This window comes from Echeneis naucrates, chromosome 1 (assembly GCF_900963305.1).
Source record: "Echeneis naucrates chromosome 1, fEcheNa1.1, whole genome shotgun sequence".
Lineage (NCBI taxonomy): Eukaryota > Metazoa > Chordata > Actinopteri > Carangiformes > Echeneidae > Echeneis > Echeneis naucrates.
The window spans coordinates 3,919,821-3,943,630 of NC_042511.1; the positions used below are offsets into that span (position 1 = coordinate 3,919,821).

The 23,810-nt window shown below is 39.2% G+C and overlaps 1 protein-coding gene across 4 annotated transcripts in view; it reads right to left on the reverse strand.

The window, feature by feature from the left end:
* The window catches only part of mad1l1 (mitotic arrest deficient 1 like 1), a 51,177-nt gene continuing 27,367 nt past the window's right edge, over positions 1 to 23,810 (reverse strand). For 3 of the 4 annotated variants that reach the window (XM_029504306.1, XM_029504316.1, XM_029504325.1), the window contains exons 17-18: positions 20,368 to 20,561; positions 2,153 to 2,302 (exon numbers count right to left, since the gene is read on the reverse strand). In XM_029504306.1, coding sequence (XP_029360166.1) covers positions 2,153 to 2,302; positions 20,368 to 20,561 — 344 coding nt within the window. Of the gene's footprint in view, positions 2,303 to 20,367; positions 20,562 to 23,810 lie in introns of all 4 variants that reach the window. The other variant, XM_029504333.1, reaches the window with a different exon arrangement.

Genomic DNA, 23,810 nt, shown 5'->3' on the forward strand with positions numbered 1-23,810 from the left:
CAGTCATCTGTTTTATTGATCATCATTTGCATTTCAGTTTTCAAACAGAAAAGGTCACTATTTTGCAGGATGGGGGTTTGATAAAGCCAAAGAGCATCACACACTGCTGACGGTAGAAACACTACACACAACACGAGTGTGTGTTGGCCATCTTCATTGAAACCATTTACAATATGACTTATAGGTGAATGCAGGCTGTGTTGCAGCCATGTTGTTGGTGGGGGAAAAAAAAAAAAAAAAAGAAACTACAGCAACCCCAGAGACGGTACATGGCGTGTACCGTACAGGAGAATATGTTTCCTCATGAGACATATGGCTGCACCAGCTGGAGTCCTTATATCGTTACTGTGATAAGTGGTTTTATTCTCAGTTCACTTCGTTTCAGCTTTATTGGAGTGCTCCCTTGCTTCCCTCTTCACGCCATGTTTATTTCTGCCATTTCTCTTTATTACTGCCAAGAAATTTCCTTCCACTTGTCTCGTGCTTTGTACTCACAGCCACGATTATTAACTTCGTTCAAAACAAAAATAATCTATAGTTTGTCAAAATAACAGTCATACCCATACAGCACCCACTCGCGATAAAACCCAATTTTACCTAAATTTAAAAGAGAAACATTTAAATTTTTAAATCATTAAAGCATCCCTGATCCGTGTGTGGGCTTTATTTGTCCCATTTGTACTTCATAACACTCTGATGTCTAATAACATGTTTATGAAGCAGAAGAGTGTTTACAGAATAAAACTCCTCCAATTAAAAAAAAAAATATTCTGTCATTGGGACTGCACCTTTTTCTTTGAAAAAAAAAATAAAAATAAAAAAAAATCTAATTTTAAAAACATGAGGCAAACACACAAACCACTTAATGGCTCAGTTCTTACCCAGGAGGCCTTTGTACTCGGACCTCAACTCCCTCTCTTTCCTGTTTTCCTGTCAGTCTCGCTCAATAAATACACAATTTATTGGAATTCATTCAGACAACAGCCTTGTCTTCAATTCACATTGTGTCGCAAAATGAACATTATTTATACAGCCTTCACTGCCTCCGTCGAGTGACAAGGTGAAACCTGACTGAAATTTGTTGTTGGATGGACCTCAGCGTAAAGGCAGCAATCCGCTTAGAAACTATTATTTATGCCAGGGATTTTTAAAAATTAGGCTTCTTGTTACGTTTTAAACGGCTCTGCATCATGATTTTATTCATTTTATGGATTTTATGGAAGAGCATGAAGGAACAGTAATGCAGCAGAGGCCGATGGGCCTACTGTGAACTTTGATTAACTTTGGCTATTTCACATTAATTATTCATTTTTCCCGATGATGAATTTTAAATCTGATCAGGGGAAGTCAAGCCTCTGTATTTTGCTCCAATGACCTTGTGCATCACTGTTTCCTCTAAAAGAGGAACCAGAGGGAGACAAGTCACAAACAATATCAGCAGCGTAACTGAACCAGATGCTGATGAAAACTGGCTTCAGAATGTGATATATCTGAGAACACAACTGAGGAAAAAAGAAAAAAGAAAAAACCCAGTGATCTTGTATTCAAACAGATTTCAGATTGAATCACACAAGCTGCAGCAACAAGCGTTCATATGAGGCCCGCGGAGAGGGGACGCAAAAGGCAAAAGTAAGAGTCAACAAAGACTCAGCCTTGGCAAAGACTGAAAAAATTCAAAATAAAGAAAAATATCTACTGCAGATACTCAGAACCAAAAAAATGTTTTTTTTTCTCATTACAGTGTGTATTAAGCTTGACGTGAAGTCTACGTCAAACTCCCACAGTAGGAATGACCTCCCCATCCAAACATCAATGACTTTTGTGTGTCATTTTCATGACAACTGTGCCTCTTAGGTGGGGAAAAATGGCTAAAAGATTTATTGATGAAATATTTCGTGTACAAATTGGTTTTCTAAGCCTTTGGAAACTCAAAATGGAAGTACTCCATCAAACAAAGAGTCTTTCCTCTATAGGGGAGCGCTGAGCACACAATTCGTGTGTCAGGGCTGATGAAGAAAACCAAGCTGTTTGGAACACTTTGGGAATATCTTATGAGGCCGTAAAAAAAGGAAGAGAAGAAAATATATTGAGACAGTTAAAATCCAAACTAATCCCAGTTTCAGACTTTACAGCTGCGTGTCTGGCGTTTTTCTCAAATAGTGGTTTGCCTGCTGAAGAGGTCGAGGGTCACTGCAGAGAGGAACGCTGGGATGCTCTTCTGGTGGTGCAGATGAAGAGCCACCATCTCTCCAAGAGTCTTTGAGAACTCTGTCTCCATGAGCTGCATGCTTCCGTTGGAGCCCTACACACAGACACACAAACATAAACGCACACAAATTAAAAACAATACACAATACCAAACATCAGGATGAGGGTTTTCCACTACATTTATCTCCAGAGAAAAACTTTCAAAGTGAGGCAAGATCACATAAAGTTGTTATTGTCTGCTGGGAATTGTCAAGTGTGTATACGTGGTGTGTGTATGTGTGTGCACTCACAGCAGGGTGAAGGTGTCTAAATCTGTGTGGATTAATTAAAAGGAATGAGGAGCAGCTTGGGGCGATGGAGTGAAGGAGAAAGGGATGAGGGAAACGAGGGATAAAGTAATTAAAGCATTGCAGAGAGGGAGGAAGGTAGCGAGGAGCAGAGTCCCACGGCATGCTGGGAAGATATTGAGACGTCTAAGAAACGCCCTGCATCCATGTGAGGAAGAAACACAGATCATATTATTTGACAAGCATCAGGAGAAAGTTTGGAGAGAGGGGGAAACTAAACAAAACAAAAAAAAAAAAAAAGTAAAGACAATATTGAGAAATGAAATGAACAGAATGATCAGAAGAGCAGAATATGAAAAGAATGAATGATGATGAACAGAGAATTATTTATAATTTATAAGAGCAGCATTTTATCACTGAGGGCCAATTAATTTTAACCCAGATAGAGCAGGAGCTAAATGTTTATTTATTTCATGTGATAAAATGTGATTTTAAAAGCTGATTCTGGTTGAACTCTGTGTTTTTTGTCAGAATTAAAGAGAATTAAAGCTATGAGAAACGGAGAAGAAGTGCAGCTGTTGGTGAATGATTATGTAATTAAACACCAAAAACAGGAAATCGCACTTGAGAAACCAATTAGTGTGCTTCCTCAAACACAACGGGCTGAGGTGAACTCAGCTGTTCATTTCTGTGTGAAACGCCACAAATCCCTGATGGATGAGAGGAGAGGATAACCAAACTAATGACATTTGCTAACTGACTGCACAATGCTAAACTGAGGCTAAACGCAGTTTGGAGAGTGCTTGAGACGCGAAGCGACTGGCTTTCAATGTTCTTTAGTAATCTGCAAAGGCACGTTTACTGTTACAGGGCTGAAGGACTTCTGTGTTTATCTGCAATTAAATACATTACATCCGAGCCTTCCTAGTAGTTGATTTATTGTACTTCTGGGCCTCACTTACTAAATCAGTGTTAAATTATCCACTGATTGCAAGCAGCCTGCTGTCTTCATTGCGGTGATATTTGTTTATCCTTTGTTTTTTGTTGTTGTTGTTGTTGTTGCAAAAGTGCAGAGAGATTTTTTCTACACTTTAGACCAAAAACATAAATCTGTGAGGCTGGCTTTTATTCCAGCCCAAGAGTGTAAGACACTGCGATGTAGGTAAAGCCACCACTGATATAAAAACTGAGCTGTACGAGTTCATCTGCCGGGCTTCAGTGCGTGTGTTGAAACCAAAGTCTTGACATTTAATGTCATCACATTTCTTCACTTAAGTCGGGTGACCTAAGTGACACTGATTTCTCAGACTTTTTATTTTTTTCTGTTTTACAGTCAAGAGTTGGAGATGGGAAATTAGGGAGAGGGGAAAGGATGACATGCAACAGAGGTCTCCAGCTGGATTTGTCGCGGTTATGTGCTAAGCATCTTACACTACTAGGCCACCGTGACACCCGACTGTAGCTGTATTTCCTCAGATTAACTGTGTACACCTGTCTTTAATAGGGTCATTATTGAAAAGTTGTCAAACATAATTTAGTGTTATTAAAAAAAGGAGTTGCTCATTCTGTTTTGAATGTTTGAATACATTACGAGATAGTGGAAAAGATCTTCATGTAAGGAGTTGACATTACTCGACTTCAATCAGATAAAAGAAGAGCCGTCCAACACTCAGAATTCATACAGAAATTTCAACATACAGTCCTCAAACAAGAAAATACGACTTCAACTTCTTCTACAACCACAGACTCTGAAACTGAACTGTGCTGGTAGTAGAATGCAAAAAAATGAGCTGCCAGAGGGAGAAGATCAAGTAAATTGCATCCCCTCTGGGAGAGATCTCCACAGCAGATGACGGATCTGAAGTTCTTAATAAAAATGCACCACATGTCATGAGTGTCACTGAAGCCTTCAGCCAATTAGGGCGAAGTTATATCATCACAGAGGTATTTCCCGCTCAGCGCAGCTGAGGGGAGTGACTGCAGCAGGCTGACTCAGAAAACTGCAGCCGCCCAAGGTTTTCACGTGACATGACGACGGTCTGCAGCACAAGAAGAACGCCGCATGAGATTTCTAACCAGCATCTATAGTTTTTCAGTCCAGCATCCATCATGTCAGGTTAACAGTGAAAAGAACGAGCCCATTATCTGTTGTGATGTGGTTTTTGTTGGGTGTTGTGGGAAGTAGAGCTCCTTCTTGTGTTTGCAACAACCAAAGTGTGTGTGTGTGTGTGTGTGGTCGCTGCTGATGATATCAAACGCATCAGAGAATGCAACACTGGCCGCAGACTGGTACTCTGGATACTCTCTGGGTAGTATAAATATCTGTACCATCACGACTCGGAGCCGTAGAAGTCAGCTGAGATTCAGCACTGAGAACCATCTCATGCAGGCACAGTAAGCTGACATGGACTCCGAAAACATGTTGCGTAATTAGGAGAGAAAACATTTAATATCAGGACACCTCACAGCAACACGGCCCTCCTTTATCTTTGTTTATCTCTAAATTCATCTTTATCGCACCGGCCTGGACACTGACAGGTTCTGATCACACCATCTTTTCCTGTGACGCCTTCCCATTTAACTGCCTCACGCCGTGGCTTTACTTTTCTCTAACTCTCCCTGGCGCCTTCTTTCCCTGCGCGGCTGTGTGAGCGATATGCCTTATCCTCGGGCTGCTGTTCTCTCCACAGGCGCAAAAACACGTGCGCGCACACACGACTTCAGAATCGGCTGGTGCTCCGGGAACATGGAACGCATACATCAAGGGGAAAAACTGCGACCGGTTACCATGGTGATAGAAGCGTCTGAAACACCTTCTGCCAAAGTTTGTCGTTAGAACAGTCGGCGTGCGAGAGAGAGAGTGGGCGCGTGTGCGAGACAAGTTGCTGGAGGCCTATGGGAGCTGAGGACGGAAGACTCCCACAGTCAGGAGAGGAAAACCAAGATAACAGCCTCATTTTGTGGAGGAACAGAAATGTTCTTCATGTTCATACATACACACACACACACATCTGAGCAAAGGTTATCGTCAGATTTACACAGATTACCGAAGGTTTTGGACATATAACTGAAGTACTGATGCTCTGGGTGGGAATCCCAGAGGAAGACCTGATGAAAGATTAATACAGGAATGAGCTGAATCACAAGGAGATGGGCAGACGAGGAAGAATTCACTGGTGATACTTTCCATACACACCAGATTAAACCTTTACACTGAGAGTCACTGAGGGCTTTTTAAACAGATTAAGATTCAAATCTATATGACTTATGTGAGCTGTGAGGCCGCACTGAGGAACAGTGGTAGCTTGAGCCGAATGCTAAGATGCAGGCTAACGCTGATTAGCAATGCTGTGACTCATTTATGGCAATCAAGACACTAACATCTGCTAATTTGCATTGAAGACATACGAGTGAGCCTGACGGGAATGCCAACTATTTCACTAGAAAGGAGGTCCAAAAATGGCCAAATTAAAAGTCAGAGCTGCTGATGTCACCACAGGAAAAGTCAGGGGATCAAAGTTATTTGGATGATCCCTCCTATGAACTATGGATTCCTGTCACCAAGTTACAAGGAAATGTGTCCAACGGTTGCTCAGATGTTTCAGTCGGGGTGACAGTGGGGGACTGACAGCCAACATTTCTGGAGAGCCCTTAGAGAGAAACCTTTGTAGAATACAAATGTCAATTCTGCATTAAACTGCATCATGCAAAAATAACCTAAATGTCAGAAAAAAAAGAGCATTCTTACATGAGATGGCGACTAATAGATTAAGTAGTATTCCTCAATAGTGAAATATAAAAAGAAAATCCTGAATATAAGTCAGTCACATTAAACCCAAAAACTGACAAAAAAAAAAGCCCGGGAAAGCTTGAAGCCACACATATGAGGGGCGTGGGTGATGACGTGCATCAGATGCACTTGTCATCTTTAATTAAATACTATATGTTTATTGTGCTGGATGCAGCCAGAATCACCGTCATGACGCTTAGAAAGTGCTGGAAAACTGTCAGCGTTAGATTAATTGGAATGACTGTGAGAGGAGAAAACGCAGCGCTATTTGAAATGCAGTCACTGACTTCATGAAATGAGAAGATGCTCACACACAAGAATCTGAGCTTCTTTAAGGGCATTCCCACTAAGGTCAGACTTCCCAACACGAAAAGGAACTGAGAGCCATACAAAGCGTTGGAGTGACCCGATGACAGCCCAAAAAAAAAAAAAAAACGTAATCATCGGGTGACACTTCCATGCAATCAACCCATTTTTTTTTTTTTTTTTTTTTGACTCAGCTTGTCATCAAGTCTTTATTCCAAATCCAACACTGAGCTTGAGTTATTTATTTCATTTTAAATGTTTAACTTTCCTCATTGTGGCGGTACGGCCATTTGCAAATTTTTAATCATACGTCTTTGGAAGAAGTACGAATGTGTTCACTCTCCTTCTGTTCATGCTGAGGTCTCTGATTATTGTATTGCTTGATGTGATATTTACACTGTTTTGAATGAAACTTTTACCTTCCTTTATTTGTGATAAACTATGTTTTGATGTTATTTACCTTTTCACAGAATCTTCTCTCCCTCTCTAAAACTGCAGCAATCGTCATGTTGGGGAGGTCTTAGATTATTAAGACAACTTTTGTCCCACCCAGCGGATAATGAAATCACAGTACCTGCATTTTCTAAACCATTGTAGTACAGGTTAGCGTGCTTTCAGGGTCTGAACAGTGTAGGAATAAAGAATGTGATCTTTTAACTAGATTTTTTTTTTTTTTAAAGGATAATGCTTCTTATATCTAAATCGATTGCTCCAACACACTCCAGGCAGAAAAAAAGGTATAACAAAACTCTACAGTGAGAAAGTGATAAAATACTGAACAAAACAAACTGTCAGAAAGTCCCAAAAACAGGAAAGGGAAGCCTTGCTGAATGCAGCCTGAGTTACCCCAGCTGACTGATAGAGAATGCATCACATCAGCACATTCGATCTGTTGGCGTTTTTGTTAATGTTGCTGTACTCATATCGACTCCTTTACATAATTAAGTACTTGGCAGCAATATTTTTGTGATTCTATTCATGTTTGGTAAAAACATCACGCACGGCTGTACAGACAGTGAGTGAACTTTGTTTATTTGTTCACTTAAAATTGAAGCATATTCAAAACAAAGAGAGCCAAAGAGCCACATGTTGCAACGCTCGTTAAATTTAGGCTCACGTTTTGTGGAGGGAAAAATCCAAACAACGTTAATAAAAGGTCAAGGGAGTTTTTTTTTTTTTAATCAGCTTTATTCAAATACTGACCTTATCAATGGGTATTTGCATATGCACTCTTCCCTAAACATTCTTTTAAACAATATCTGACCTTTATCAAAACAAGGTTGTGTTTACATTGGAAAGCATGTGGATCGCCCTCATTCAGCAGGTGGACTGCAGCTTCATTTAAAAAAAAAAAAAAAAAAAAAGTGCAGGTTGACATTAAGGAAAATGTGAATTCCTTAAATCGTCCTACAGGCTGACACCAACATGGACAGATGGAAGAAAACCTCTGTTTCAAAATCAGAGCTAAGAATGCAATCAAACTTACTTGCGAGCAAAATGTTAGAGGAACAGAGCTCAACAATGGAGAGAAGTGCGATCCCATTCATCCCTGCTTTCCATTTGATATCCAATTAAAGGAAATCAATACTTCTCGACTTGAGATGCAGGGTGGGGCTTTATGGTGACCCCATCGAGCCAAGGGGCTGCATGCTCCCTGAATGGCAATCATGCTCCTCTCGTAAAGCAGACAGGAGTCAGTGAAGGTTCACACCCACATCCTCATACAGTTAAGACAAAAACACATGAAAGACTGAAACAACTGGTGCCCATTTTACCACCGACAAAAAATAACAGGCGACACTTCAAAGTGTTTCTTTCTCCTTGACCTTGAAAGAAACTTTGTAATTTGCAATAGCAAACATTTGTTGTGCATTGGCTCAGCATGACACAAAAGCTGGAGTCAGCCTACATCTGTATGACACGGCTCAGGCAAATAACTTTGGCCTTAAATTTTTTTTTTTCTACTCCTATAATTTTAAGAGAAAGCGTGATGATTGATTCAATTAGTTCCACGGAAAGGCCAAAACCAACGATGATCTGATGATGACAACTGTAGCTTATTTCTCAGTGCTGTAGAGATCCACTGCAAGCTATTACCAATGCATGATTGAGCCACACTGTTGCTCTGGGTAACATGCTCCCACCATTACGATAAACATGGGCACTGTACTTTATTCTGAGTAAATCCCACAACAGCACCAAAAAAGAAAATCCAAACTTTATTTATGGGCCTGTACTACGCTGCAGAGCTGTCAGCTGTTTTTACAGAGAGAGCAGGTCAGGGGTGCATCTTTAGTGCCACACTGCAATTATGCTAAATAAGCCAGATAGATGCAAAATAATCTCACAAATATGCACACGCACATACACACACACAAACACGCACATCAGGCAGGCTGGTTATGACTCAGATGATAACATACTCTTCAGTCAGTCACAGTTTCCAGACTCAAAGTGAAATGCTTAGAGACGGCTTCACCGTCCTCGTGGACATGACATGCGGTTTTGCACAGTTCTTTGGGACTGTGGCTCAAACTGACGCCTCGGATTGTGTGTGCATGTGTGGATGTGACAGATGGCTCTATACGGAGGTGGGGAAACGCAGTTCACAGATCAGTTGACCTCTGTCTCCACTCGCCACAGCTAATGAGGAGCCATTTCTTCTCCATCTTACCCTCTCTGTCATGTTCTCTCCTACCTCTCCTGCAGAGAGCTGTCCAATTCATCCCAGTAATGCAGTGAAATTAAGATATTAAATTCTTATTTACACACACTGACACACACACACACACACCATGAGCAGCATCATAAAAAATAAACAATAAACAATTCCAGTGGATGGCATAGCTGCTGATTGGTGGGGGTGAGAAAAAAAAAAAAAAGCAAAAACCCAGGAGACAAATTAATAGAATAATCTGAAATATGCAGATGAATAGCTTTCAATTTAAATGCAGATTTTGGCATTTTTCTGCAGTTGGGAGGAGGCTGTCAAAGAGACAGAGAGAGAGAGAGAGAGAAAGAGAAAGAGAGAGGGGTGGGACGGTATGGAGCTTCTGCAAAAATAATAATTAAATCAGCTGCTATTCTATTCATATTTATGTTCTAATCAACTTTTTGTTTACTGTTTTTAAAGTGTTGTTCATGTCTCTAAATCATGAACACCTGATGACTATGTACATCTAATAGAAGTATTTTGTGAGCCGTGTTAATAAATACTTTGAACAACTGTGATCAGCTTGATTCTCAGTGGCATAAATACATAAAACATTGAGGTAGTTACAGTCGTCAGGATAAGGCACTTAAAAAAAAAAAAACTTAGGTGGAAGTGATGTTCACGTGTCTAATTTCCATATAGCTTGAGGAAAGTCAACATGTGTGAATTTGTAATCAAATAGGTGTGAACTGTGGTGCTGGCCTTTGCTGCCAGACATGTCATAAACAACAACAACAACAACAGCAGCAGCAGCAGCAGCTTTCCTGTTGGCTTTTACCAGCCATTTCAATCACATTTACTTTTATTTATTAATTACTGTTGCAAATCATTTTGTTGCACAAAGGGTACGCTCCTAACAGGCAATCTGCCCACGGGTGACCTGTTAATACATTAAACAGAGGTGAGAGTTGTGTGCTGACCAATGCGTAGTGCAAAAGTCTGTACTTTTACATAAGAACCACATCCATTTTTCTTCATTAAAACTCCAAGCAGTTTATGCCAATTGAGGAAAGTTGGGGTATTTATATGCAGTGTGTGTTTCAAATGGGACCAAAAACAAACAAGTACCAGTAAACAAGATGTATTTAATAGAATCTGTGAAAGTGGTGCAACAGGTGAGTTTTTTTCAAATTACTTTAGGTGTGAAATTTGCAGCTCCAAGAAGCATTTATTGATTTACTGTCATACATATAGTTTTGTTTAAGATGTGTCAGGTATCACCAAACTCAGGAATGTCTCTCTTTGCCTCATTCTGAAGTTGTTTGTGCTACATAGACAAAAGTAAAGAGTCAAAACAGGCCTGAACTCCAACAAACTAAGTCTTGGGTGTATCAAAGGAACTAATCATTGTTGGGTTCACTGTGTTGAGACCGCTTAAGTATTCTGTGTTCAGGTTATTAAAAGCACCTCGTGGTCACTGATGCAGTTTAGGAAAATGGGAATAAACTGCTAACATCACTATATGAACTATAACACAGGTTAGACCTACAATTAATCATGTTTATACTAAACACAGTATGAAAGCATACAATGTACAGTTAGCCAGAGCCATAACTTTAATTACATCTTTGCTTATTAATAATGTCTTGGATTGGTAGGATCACACTAATTAGACAACAGCCGATAGTATAAATCTGTAACACGGTCAGTCCACAGAATGCATTTTAATTTGCAGCAGCTGTTATGGGGAGAAATTTCATTATTGTTGATTAAGTTGAAGATCAGCAATAAATGTTTGTTAACAGCTCATTAAATGTGGGATAAACATGTTCCTATGGAATACAGGTCGAGTTCATCTGCAATTAAACATTTCTTCAATTGACTGGTTTGAGGAGGGGGAGATCCCGGAAGGAGTTCAATAATCCATAAAAAGCAACTGCATCACACTAAAAATGTAAATCATTACCGTCACACAATGCAATTAGAAAATTCTGTCCCTAACCAACATGGATTTGTTCTTTGGATTATTTGCATATTATATTTAAAAAAAAAAAAAATAATAATAATAATAATTGTCCTACCGACCTAATTTTCTTTTTTTGTGTGACCAAAGACGCTTTGTACAGAACAACACCTGTACAGTATAAAGGTGGAAGAAACAAAAAAACAAACCAAATTACCAGATTAATTGAGATGTTAATGTTTTCCTACAAACCCTGATGATGTGGTGTTTTTGATTAGATTAGGTGGCTATTTACAAGTCAAACAGAGACTTAGGGGAGCGTCAGGAATGAGATGACCTTTCAGTGGAGAGCAACAGCTCAGACAATATTAAGAGCAGGAAACACTTCAGCTAATGTGATACCTGAGTGCTCTCTTAGCATTTCTCTTATTGGGCCTTTAAAGGCTTTAAAGTAAATACAGCCGATAACAAAAATAAATGAACAAGTATTAATTTACAGGATAATCATGATTTTTATTTAAATGATCCAATATCAATTATGAAAATCTCATTTAATTGCACACATATTCTGAAGTTTCAGTTCATTCCACTGGTAATTCACTCCAGGCATTAAAATAAATGGATCCTCTCTCAGTTGTTTTACATCAGACAGGAGAAATAAAGCCCTGTTCCAGAGTTTTGCAACTCTGAAATGTGTCTAGAATTAAGAGGACAGTGTCCATTCACAGAGTTTTATATTCAAGTGATCTAGAATCAGCCCTGAAGTACGATCAGTGTCTCCCTCCTGAGTTACAGAGTTGAATAATGGCTAAAGGTGACTTTGTGAAGTTAATAAAACAAAATGTTATCATATTTGTCGTAAAAATATGTCAAAACGTGTGCATAAATTTGTGAGTTATGGCCAAAAACATGATTTATGAGTTGATGGTGACCTTTAATGACCAAATTCTGATCAGTATATACTTGAGTCCAAGCCAATATTTGTATAGTGAAATTTCCTCTGGGAATTCCTGATACAGTGCAACTAAAACACAAAGTCTCAGTCACCTTGAACTTTGACTTTTGTTTGATAAAGTGTAATCAGCATTCCCTTGGGATCCTGCTGATGTGGTGTGCTCAAAATGCAAAAAACTATTTTTACGTAAAGTAAATGTGGCAAATTTGAGAAGTTCCAGAAAGGCCTTACTGAAGTATTATGTTTACAACAATGGACAGATGTACAGAAAACTCAACATAATGATGCCATGGCTATCACTGGCTACAACGCAGGACAAATTCTGACAGTAACTTCGTGTAAAATTGGCATTTATCTAATATAACTGCCCCAACAAGCATGAATTAAATCATATAGAATTAAACTAACCAAAGCCATGTAATCATGTACATCACTAAACAAATCAAATTACTTTTCCCCCCTTATTATGCAAACAAAATAAAACTCCGGACTAAACGGAGCGGCACGTGAAGTTATGGGAACGGCATTAAAGTGCGAACTGCTGTGAGCCGGTGACAGAGCTCGAGTGTCGTCCTGCTCAGGAATATTCATGACCTCAGGTGGACTTGTGCGACTATCATGTTACCATGGAGACAGGAGACATATGTTTCAACATCGACCAGGGGAACTAGTGATGCCGACAAGTGCGCTCACACAAACATTTGTGCACGCAGACACACACCACCACACACTCCCGCCCTGAGGGCAAGCAGGACAGGAAACTGTCAGGAGAGATCAGAGTCAACATTCTCTTCTCTCTCCGGGATTTTAACTCCAAGATTTCTTTCTGAAGAGTTAAGTACATAAAGTTGCATCAATTGAAAACACAGTTAATTTATTCACTCTTGTAATCCCACCAGCCGCTGTGTTTATTGTTTGTTATTGCTTTGCTCATGTTTATCTTCATAGCTATCAGTGATACATCAGTGAGTGTTTCGTTCCAGTCAGTGAGCAAAGTGAAATACTCTGGTAAAAGAAACAACGCTTGCTTGGACTAAATTTCAAACACCCACTCATCTATCCTTTTAGTTCCGTATTTGTTTTGTTCCTCTAAGATTCCACACACATGAACAAGGGATCATGTGTGCGCCCACACACACCGAGCAACTGCATACTCTAGGACTATAAATGATTGAGAGGAAATGCAAGATCTAATGGTTGCTGCACTATTTCTTCATCTGTATCATGACCCTGTTTGATCTGGTGTGGCTGTAAAAAGGTATATTCCAAAGTGAGAATAATCTTCACTGTACTTAAAGCTCGATTATTGAAACATAGTAAAGTGAAATCAACAATGTGCCGGTCATTTTTAATGAAAATGGAGGGGGATGGCATTTGTCAAAGTTCTTGTATGAGCAGAAAAGCATTGCATGTGAGTTTTGTGTCGCTCAAAACAATATCTTTTCAGACCGCTCTGTCTTTTTTTTTTGTGTCTGGACCGAGTGAGTCCGGCTAAAAATCTGTGAACTTTTCTGAAACCAGCTAGTGTTGTCGACACAGTGCCTGTGCAGACAACTAATCAGATTGCAGTTCGTATACAACGGCAGCGATATTCATTTCTGTGGTAACTGGAGAAGCTTGTTTTGGGCTTTACTGTGTGCGCAGAGCTTAATGGTTGGTCAAATGGAAAGCAACAATAACAGAAAAGCCCAATAATGGGAGCTGATCAGCCAGACGCTGAATAAAGGTGTCCATATGTCATTAAGAAATTGTTGGCATAGAAACAAAACCTGTATGAAATATTTTTTAGACAAAGCTCTGAGACACAAAGCAGAGACAAGACAGACAGCCTTACTTTGTATGGATGCGCTTGTTGCTATTCAGTCTGACAGCAGAAGAGCAAGGAGGGTGTGAAAAAATCATTGCTTCTGCCAAGAGCTTTTTCTGATTGGTTGCCTTAAAAGGAACTACCGTGAAAACATCAGCGGCATTCTGAAATGTTCAGAGATTTTCAACTTAAAATGCTTGTAGTGGTTGCACAAAGAAGGCGGAGCTGATGGAGGTGCTTTTTTTTTTTTTTTTTTACTTGGCTGCATAGACATCCTACTCACTGGAAAGACCTGAAAGAAGGAAAGTATAAGATAGTAGGATTTGTCGCTCTATTCAGCGAGGTCACTGTCTGGCATCATTTTATCAATGAAGTAGACCTAATCATGGCAACACATGTGCATTAGCAAGTTTACTGTGTAATACATAAACAAGGTAAAAGCTTTTCGGCAGCAGATTAATCTTTGTTGATGTTACTGCCTCCGTTGCTACTGTTTGGAGAAATGCGTAGGGTACAGGCAGCACAGCTGACGACGACCGTAGGATGAGATAGAAGAAGCAAAATGTTTCCACCGTACTGATTATAGATAGGAGAGTTAGCAAACTGTCCTCATTTTTAAAATCAACTGTATTGATATTTTTACACCCTACTGAGAGTTGTCAATAGTGTTGTTGTGAGCAATGAGTGTTCTGTAATTGCCATTCCCTGTAAAGTGAGCGCTCTCCTTCCACTTCAATCTAAAATCAATTATAAATTTGTTAAGAAAGAAAATGCAACACCTTTATCTGTCCTTATCACTGTAAATGGCTGCCACACTGTCTGCTACAAATAACGTTCCAACACTCCAGTGACTTAAAATCTGATTGGTCAGAAATGAGAGTAGCACAGATAACAGGCTTATCGCTGGACGAGAAAGAATGACACCAGAAACCTTTCTGGCTGCACCAGCTGCTGACGGCTCCCGTGGCTTTGGTCCTTTTTGGCCCCATAGCCAACAGCGACCCTGACAGTCAATCTCTGCTCCAAAGTTATTTTAAAATGAAGATATAGCAGACAAATGACTAAACCACTGAAGCAGTGATGTCCTACAATGTATTTTACACACACATACACACACACTGACAGGCAAACACACATTTGTGACGCTAATCATCCCCAAGTGGCTGATAAAACAGAGACAGGTCATTAAGACTCGGCAGTGTTCATAAACTGTATTTTATTAACTGTCCTCTTCCTTCTCCCACTCTCACACGGAGACATAGATTATTTTTTGCTTTTTCAAAAGGCACCACTTCGTCGCTTCTCTAAAGCCTCCCCTCTACCATCCCTCCATACATTCTTTCCGTTCCTTCCATCGCTCTCTGGTGAGAGTTGACAGTTAATTGGGAGTATGTTTTAATGAGCTGGCCCTGAGATTCTATCTTCTCCTTTCATTAGGAGGAGAAGGTGGGGGAACCCGCTGTCAAGAAAGTGAAGGAAGGAGGACGAGAAAAAAGATGAGGGGTGAATGAAGAAGAGAAAAAAATGAAGTGAGTCAATAGGTAACATCTAGAAGTTTTTAGTAGCTGCTGTGTCATTTGTTTATTTGTTAATTAGCTAATCAATAGTGGAGGTGTAAACCCAGCAATGATCTATTCACTGAGAATACTTGAGAAAAGAATCTTGTTAGCAATTTTCCTCTCTTCTTTTTACAACTGAACTGTAACTAGAATTATTCAGCAAAATCTGAACACCAACACAATTTCAAACACATGGTGATTCTAAATTAATTGTGTTATATTGGAGGTGCTGCTTGACCCTTTTCAGTGGTACTTAATAATGAAATAAGATAAAAGAAGTGCAAAGGGAATTATAAACAACTTCATTTTTGGATCTGCAGTGATCAAATCACGATGTGTGCAAACAAATCTAACTATTTTTCATTGTCAGACTTTTTTAGGGGGATTTTCTGTTGATCTGAATCTTTAATGGGCTAGTGTTAATACCCCCCACCCCCTTAAACTTTGGAAAGAGAAATGTTCCGATATTTAGTCGCCTACACACAGCTAAGGTGTTTATCTTGCTGATTAGCAGAGCCTCATAAATACCTAATCACTGATGCTAATCAGCCCTCTCACCTAGGGGTGAGCTAAAAATATAAATGATGCACATGCTGATCATAGGCTAATAAGCAAAATCATTTTCTGAGCATTTTATCTTTCAAAATAATTCTCTCATCACAGGTTTTTTAATATAACATTGCATTAATCTATTGAGTAGCTCTTGCATTGCAGAAGTTCTTGTTTGCGGCGCTATGAAAGAAGCACACAGCTAAGAGTTGAGTTTGACACGCACAACTTTTGATCTCCCACAGCTCAAAGATTTACTGTTAACAGAAACCCACAGTTGAGCCTCTGAGTTTATTCTGTAAAACTGATCAAAAACACAAACATCAAAAGCGCCAACATAATAAGACTCCCTTTGTATTTGAAGTGTACTGATGTAAAATTCCAAGCTTCATAATAAATATTGAAGAGATGAGGATCTTCATTTTTCAGAAGAAACTTAAAGCAACAATAAAATAGGTAAATAATTACTGTTGCAAATGTTAATGTTAACATGCATGTAAACAATTTGTATGTTTGCCAAAATATGTTGACTGATGCTCACAATCTGGTTGAGAATCGAACTTCTCTATGTTATTTGATGGCTTTGTTTGGTTCCCGTTATAAGGATTCATCCTTCGGAATGAAGATATTTAACGAATTCCATTGCAATCCACCTGATAGTCTTTAAAATATGTTCACTACTTCTGCCATTTTATACAATTGGACTTTGTGTTTAATTTTGTATGTTTGGTGTTGTATTTCACCACAGATGCAGTCATGCTCGATTGGGAGTTGGAAGTAAAGGAACAGGGAAATAAAGAGATAGCTCAAATGATTGATTAATACAAATCTCCAACTGAACACAACAGTGTGCTGGTAGCATCAAATGAAAGGCAAAGCATCATACTCAACTCCCCAAAAAAGATCCATCTTGAAGCTGGGATTCAAAATGGTTTTTGAACAATGTAGGATATCCACTATATGCTCTGGCACTGCATAGAGTGCCAGAACATATTCTGCCGTTCTACCAGCAGCTGAATTATCTGAATTATGATGTCTTCTCACCAAAACAAACAGATCCAGTGATTACAACAGGTCAAAACACTAAGCAAAGCAATTTTTCCACTTAAAGTCAGTGTTCTGCTGACGCCATGTGACAAACACAAGTGATCCACAGAGGCTTTTCAGCAGAAACAGTACGCTCTGGGGGGAGTAAGAACCGAGCTGCTTAAAATTCATTCAAGATGTAGATATCTAATGACCTTCATCAGGTTAAAATGCATACTTGACAAGGATCAATGTGCAAAAGAACATATGGTTAAAATGTAAGTGATTAAAAAAAAAAATTTGTGTAGATAAAAACAAAAACAAAACTGGATTTTCGACCTCTGGTAAGAAATCACAATACTGACTCATGCAGAGAGGAGATAGAGCATTAGTGACAATGAATAAATGAAACACACCATTACCACTGCTAGGTTTGAGAATTTATATAAACATTTAAGATAATGTAAGTGCACACTCAGCAATATATGTGTTACAGGTCTAGTTACTTTCATGTGGAAAAAACTCTTAAATGTATTAAAAGATAAAAGTAAACCATGATTTGGTTGAAACTTCTTCATTTTGAAGATTCAATGACTACTTGGGTTTTGAATTGTAATTCGGACAAATCAAGAAATTAAGACCAATCTTTGTCATTTTATAGAATAAAACACTGTCTAATAAGTGAATAAATTATTAGCAGGTTGATCAATAATAAATAATAGAAGTTTTTCTACTTCAAACGCACAGTTGAAACCATAATTTCTCTCAAGTTTATGTGTGAGTTTATGAGTTGATAGCCAAGTAACTTCTGTTTTATCGTTTCCCTAAATATATCAATATATATATTCCCTAAATATCTCAAATGGCAGCAGTTGATCGGGCTGATGCTTTCCACAAAACATAGTTTAAACAACATCTGAGCGAAGTTAGTGACAAGGATTGACTAAACAATACATTTCTTTCAGATGTATTTGCCACTATCATCTTGTCAAGCTCTCACCCTCTTTGAGACTCTCAAAGAATAATATGGGACAAAAAAGGATCTGCATACAGCAATTCAACTGCGAACATTTAAAATCCTCAATTAAAGCTACGGGGAAAAAAAGTGATGACATCATTTGAATGAGAGCGTGACATAATGAACGCATGAAGGGAGAGAGAGTTGGAGAGACAGAGAGAGAGAGAGAGAGAGAGAGAGAGAGAGAGGTAACATGACAGCTGCAGGTTAAACAGCTTACACCATAGGAGGGGGATTTGGGTGCTTCTGCTAGAGGGGGATATTAGCAGGATTATCTGGCAACCCTGTTGCTGAGGTGAATAACATTAGAATCCTATTTGTAAAGACTTCTATGCTTCCTGTCCAAAATCCCCCATTTTCTCTCCACTTACTCCTGCCTCATCCTACAATTAGTCCACTTTATATTTTCATAGTGCAGATTACACTCATGCTGCATGTTGTATATATTGTATTGTTGTGTACGTGTTCCTTTAGCTGTGTGTGTGTGTGTGTGTGTGTGTGTGTGTGGTGCGAGAGTGGTATTGTATTAGTAGTACAGGCCTCCCTGCTCCCATAGGCCACCAGGCATGTGTGTGATACACAGTCAGACACTAGACAACACCCTGCATACTAATACTGGAGGTGTCTACATCTGTTTGTGTGTGTGTGTAAATCTATGAGTGTGCAGTGTGGAGGGGGGAGCAGTTTGCTGTGTGGTGAAGTGTGGTGTGACAGAGATGGTTCGAATGGAGTGAGCATGTGTGCATTTGAGTGTGACAGTGTGCACTATGAGGGTACTACAAGAGTGTGTGTGTTCTATGGACGCAGCCTGAGGTTAATAAATATTGACGGTGAATTATCTCTTCTGGCAGGGTCGCAGGTGGGTTCGATGGAGCAGATTGGACACACATGAAAGAAAAAAAAAAAAAAAGCATGCACATGCACACATACTCATTCAAATCTTTCTGGTTCTCATGATATTCACACCTGCATTCAAGTGAGTCCTTAAGCAGGGCAATGAACAGTCACAATCGTCTTCCACTTGACTACAATAATTAGCCTGCCAAGATAATAAAGTTGGTGTCTACATCGCCAGTATGGATTCTCTGTGGTCTCTTTTATAGCCAGAGGCCCCCTATTGTAACATGACACCACAACAACAGTGTGATTAGCTACTGCTACACACTCAGATCAAAGAGGAGGGAGGGGATGGAGGCAGAACAAAAAGGGAGAGATGAAGGTGTAGGACAGGATGGAGGCAGGAGGAATCCGACAAAGAGGTAAACGCACACAGAGTTCAGAAGCATGCAAGCAAGTTTTCACCGCAAAGCTACTTCAGAAGAAAATGTCCTCAACAGCTAAGGGACACACAAATACAGTTTTTATTTAGCCCACCGAATGAGTGTTTGGGGAATGGTGATCGATTAATGCGGCCTAGCCCTGTGACACTGCAGAGTCATCACTCTCTTTCTCACTCACACACACATACACACCCTCATTCCTCCAAAAATTCAATACAAACAGGGGGGAAAGTCTCTGTTGGCCTAGTGTTCCTCTTACTGCTTGGAGCTTGGAGTTTGGGCACAAAGCTATAATGTGGTGTAATGGTGCGTGAACGCGGATGTGGGAGGGATACAGTAAAAAGAGGGAGGGAAAAAGCACCTTGGAAGGTCAAATTTGCACTTCCTGAAGCATTTTGTACAAGCACACACTCAGACATATCGCTCTCACACAGATGCTACAGCCTGTAGGGATTTTGATGTTGAGAGCCTTTCCTTTCAAACTTCTTCATTTGTGATCACATTTTCCTTGAGAACCACTCATTGCCAGCAGCTCATGGCTACCTGCAACCTGATATCTGATTTTAGTACCTAGCTGGTTAGAGATATATGCAAAGCCTAAACAGTCATGTTATACTGTGGTTTCACTGTGTGCTTTTCACTGTATTGCAATTCAACATTTCTCTGGGCTTGTTATGTCTTGTTATATCAGTACGCAGAAGATAAATGTACGGCACTAACAAACTGCTTTCCTCGTCCTATTGACCAATCAAGTGCTATACCTTAAAAGTCACATTCACACACACACACAAAAATCAGTACAATAAAAATATCCTAAATTTCCATATAGGTATCTTTCCCATAAAAAATGCTTAAATGCTGACTGGAGAGGCTGGGAATCAAACCATGAAGCATCTGATTGGTGGACAAGCCGCCACTAACAGTGTGATATTTGATTGTCATGTCATGCGTATGAAGTGTACGTACCTTCTTGAAAAGTAAGGAGTCATCCATGTGCTCTGCATACACCGAGGTGAGCCTGTACTGGTTCTCCGTAGTGATGTCCATCTGGTAACCCGTCAGGACGTAGCAGACTGTGCGGAACTCCTGGATTTTCTTCTGAAACACTTCCTTCAGCCTCTGGTTCCTGAGCTCAGAGCTCTCCATCTGCTTACGTAAATCTAACGCACACACAAAAGGGAGACAAGCCCATCAGGCCGATGTTTTCGCATGGGGGTGCAAGATGACAAAATGTGAAACATCAACGGATCTTAAAGCCTTCTAAATTAACTGTGCATTTAGTTTCTGTTGTTGGGTTTTTTTGAGCCACTCTTTCTTTACACGTGTAGCTCAGGGATTTCCCAACAAGATTCTGCTGCACTTCTCCATGGAGCTCTCTGAGAACAAGCTCAACACACTGAGCTCATGCAGCATAGATGGACGGCTCCATATTAAATATACACTGCCTGCAGCACCCCATCTGCTTGCTCAGGGTCTACAAAACACTATAATGTTCAGAGTATATTGGTGACTAACGCAGTCAACCATGGATCCTCGCTGGGAGAAAAGGGAGAAGCAGAATGGGGCTTGACTTTAATTTGTTGAAAATCAATTTGCAATAATCACTTTAATTTGAAAGCTTGATTTTATAGGGCAGAGAAATTAGTTTGAAATGAGTCATTATGGATAGAACTATTTACAATGTTATCACTGGAGCAAATTTTCAAAGTCAGACACATGCATGCACGTGTACCTGAGAAATTATGCATGAATGTGATGTAACCTCAGAAAACGGGGGGGGGGGGGGGACAGAACAGCAACAAAGAGTGTTTTTTGTTTTTTGTGATGTTACTGCTCACATTTAATGCCATTAAATGGATTGGCATACATGCTTTTGAAACATTGAACCCAAGTCTCAGAGGCAAACTTAGCAGGAGGCACCAACGGTGATAGAGAGCTTTATTAAACTAACTTTAAGCAAAAAGAGAAAAAGGCTTAGAAGCTTTTATCTGCACCCGAAGATCCATTATCAGCCTTTTCTGAGAAATATGCAGAACACTAAAAGGTGGAAAGATTGATCTACTTAAACCATCGGAGTAACAAAGTGCAAATTCATGCAAGTTGTATTCTTTACTTAATCAACAATAGTCATCAGTCTTGTTCCTCCTATTTACATGACAAAAAAGGCCTATCCTACTGTAACCGTTTCTTGTTTCAGTACACTGGCCTGAAAATCCCCCCCAAAAAACTACAACAACAAAAGAAAAACAATATCACCAAGGCTGATAAAATACTTATTTAACAGCAATGAAAAGCAAGGTTTCAGTGATTTATATTTTTCAAGGTCAAAAGCATTTCAGTTGTTCAAATTTATACCTGTGCATAATTCAATCTCTCTCTTTGAAACACACACTTGTATATACTTGCAAGGGCAGTTAACAGTGACGGTGGTGCATTTTTATATGCCGACTTCTTAGCCTTCTGTGACTGATAATTATTTCTACACATCACTCTCCCTCATACATCTTAGCCTTTCAACACTTTTATCTGTCATTAAACAAACTGATGGCTAGACAGTATATACTTAAGAGTGTGTCAGTGTCTGTCTGTGAGCCTGTCTGTCTCCTGGGTGACCGCGCTCCTCTCAAATGTCAGTCAGTGCTGATAAATACTGTTTCAGGACCTCGAGATTGTGACAAAACTGTCAGTCTATGACAGCTATCAAACTGCCCTCAAAATGGCTGTTAATTCTCAAGTGACAGCACGAAGTAGGCAATTTTTAAATTTACCGTAGCATGTGGAGAATCTGAGACGTACCCAGGGACATCGAATGTTGTTTCCTCACATACGCATAATCTTCATGTGTGTGGAAATTAAAAGTGCTTCAATTAGAAATTCTTTCAAGCAACTGTCAAGTTTTGAGAAAAAAAAGTTTATGGCTTCTGCCTTTTGCCCTTAATTGGTCTCTGTGGGTCTGGGCACATGGTCTTCTGAAAGCTGTCAGTAAAATTCCCCCGCTGACGGCGCTTCATATTTATATACTTTTTCTCCAACTAATTTTGCAACTTGAAGAACTTCTGAGTATAAGTATAAACAAAAGTAATAACAGCAATATATATATATATATTTTTTTTTTCTTTAACAACAGAAGCTTACAAAATGTGATCGATCCACAAATGAAACACAAATGTGATTTTTTTAAGTCTCCTTAATTAAACAGGATAAAAAGAAGAAATTATTTTTCAGTGAGAGCTACTAAATAAAAATAAAGAACTGAAGAGAATAATAAAAAAAATGTCTCATTTGAAAGAAAAATCTCTTATCTTGAGATGAAAAAAATACTGAAAGTAGATTGAGGGATTATGGTCTCCTGAGAGTAATCTGTGAGTGGTTGTGTTTGCTTTCTGCTACATCGTGGACTCCTGGCAAAATGTTTTACAGGATTAAAATGAAGCCCTCCTGCAGGATAACAACAGGTGAAGCAAGTGCAGAAGCTGAATATGTTCAATTATGTTTACATTTCCAACTGCAAAGTAGCCCCGAGGATGATGGCGCAAAAAAAAAAAAAAATCATTCACAAAATGCAGTCATGTGTAAAGCTTAGAATAATGCGAAGCTCAATTTGCCAGTTTAATTGAATTTAAAAAAAGAAAATGCCTGATGAATATAATAGAGGATTTCCAATCCGGTGCAACAATGAGCCTCAACTTCATTTTAAATGTGTGTGCCATCATGATGGTATTAATTCCCATTTGAAAAAAAAAAAACAAAAACAAAAACAAAAACACAAAACCCACGAACTGCAGAGAAAAATTACCTTCAAGGTCTCCACCAGCAATTCTCACTTCTGATGCAAAAAATGCTGCCTAACTATTCAAAATGCTTAGCTTTAATTAAAAAAGCTCCTTATGAACTACAGTTTAGAAAAATGGAAGTTTTATAAGTGCATAGCTAGTTTTCTAACATAACTTTTAAAAGGTTATTTTAAACATCTGTCTGTATTAATCTCATGTTAGGGTCACTGGCGGTGGGTTTTATAACTAATTTGGTCCTACACAGCTATAAAACCAAAGACAACACCAAGAGGGTTTAGTGTAACCTTGCAAAGGTTATAATAATAAATTTGTCCTTAAATCCAAGTAAACATTTGTGCCAAATTTGAAGCAATTACCTTAAATGTGTTTTGTGAGGTTACCGTGACCTTTAGCAGCAAAATATAACCAATTTTTTTTTTTTTTTTTTGAGTACAAGTGAATCGGGAAAATTTTGACATGGTGTTGCTGAGATATCACGTCTACAGTAATGGGATAGGAAGAGTAAAAACTGCAGCTGACTGGTGGGATAAAAACAAAAGGAGTGACATGTAGCTCCAAAGTAATTAGAAGTAAAAGATTTAAATAGTCATGCTATTGATTTTAAGTCATATCATC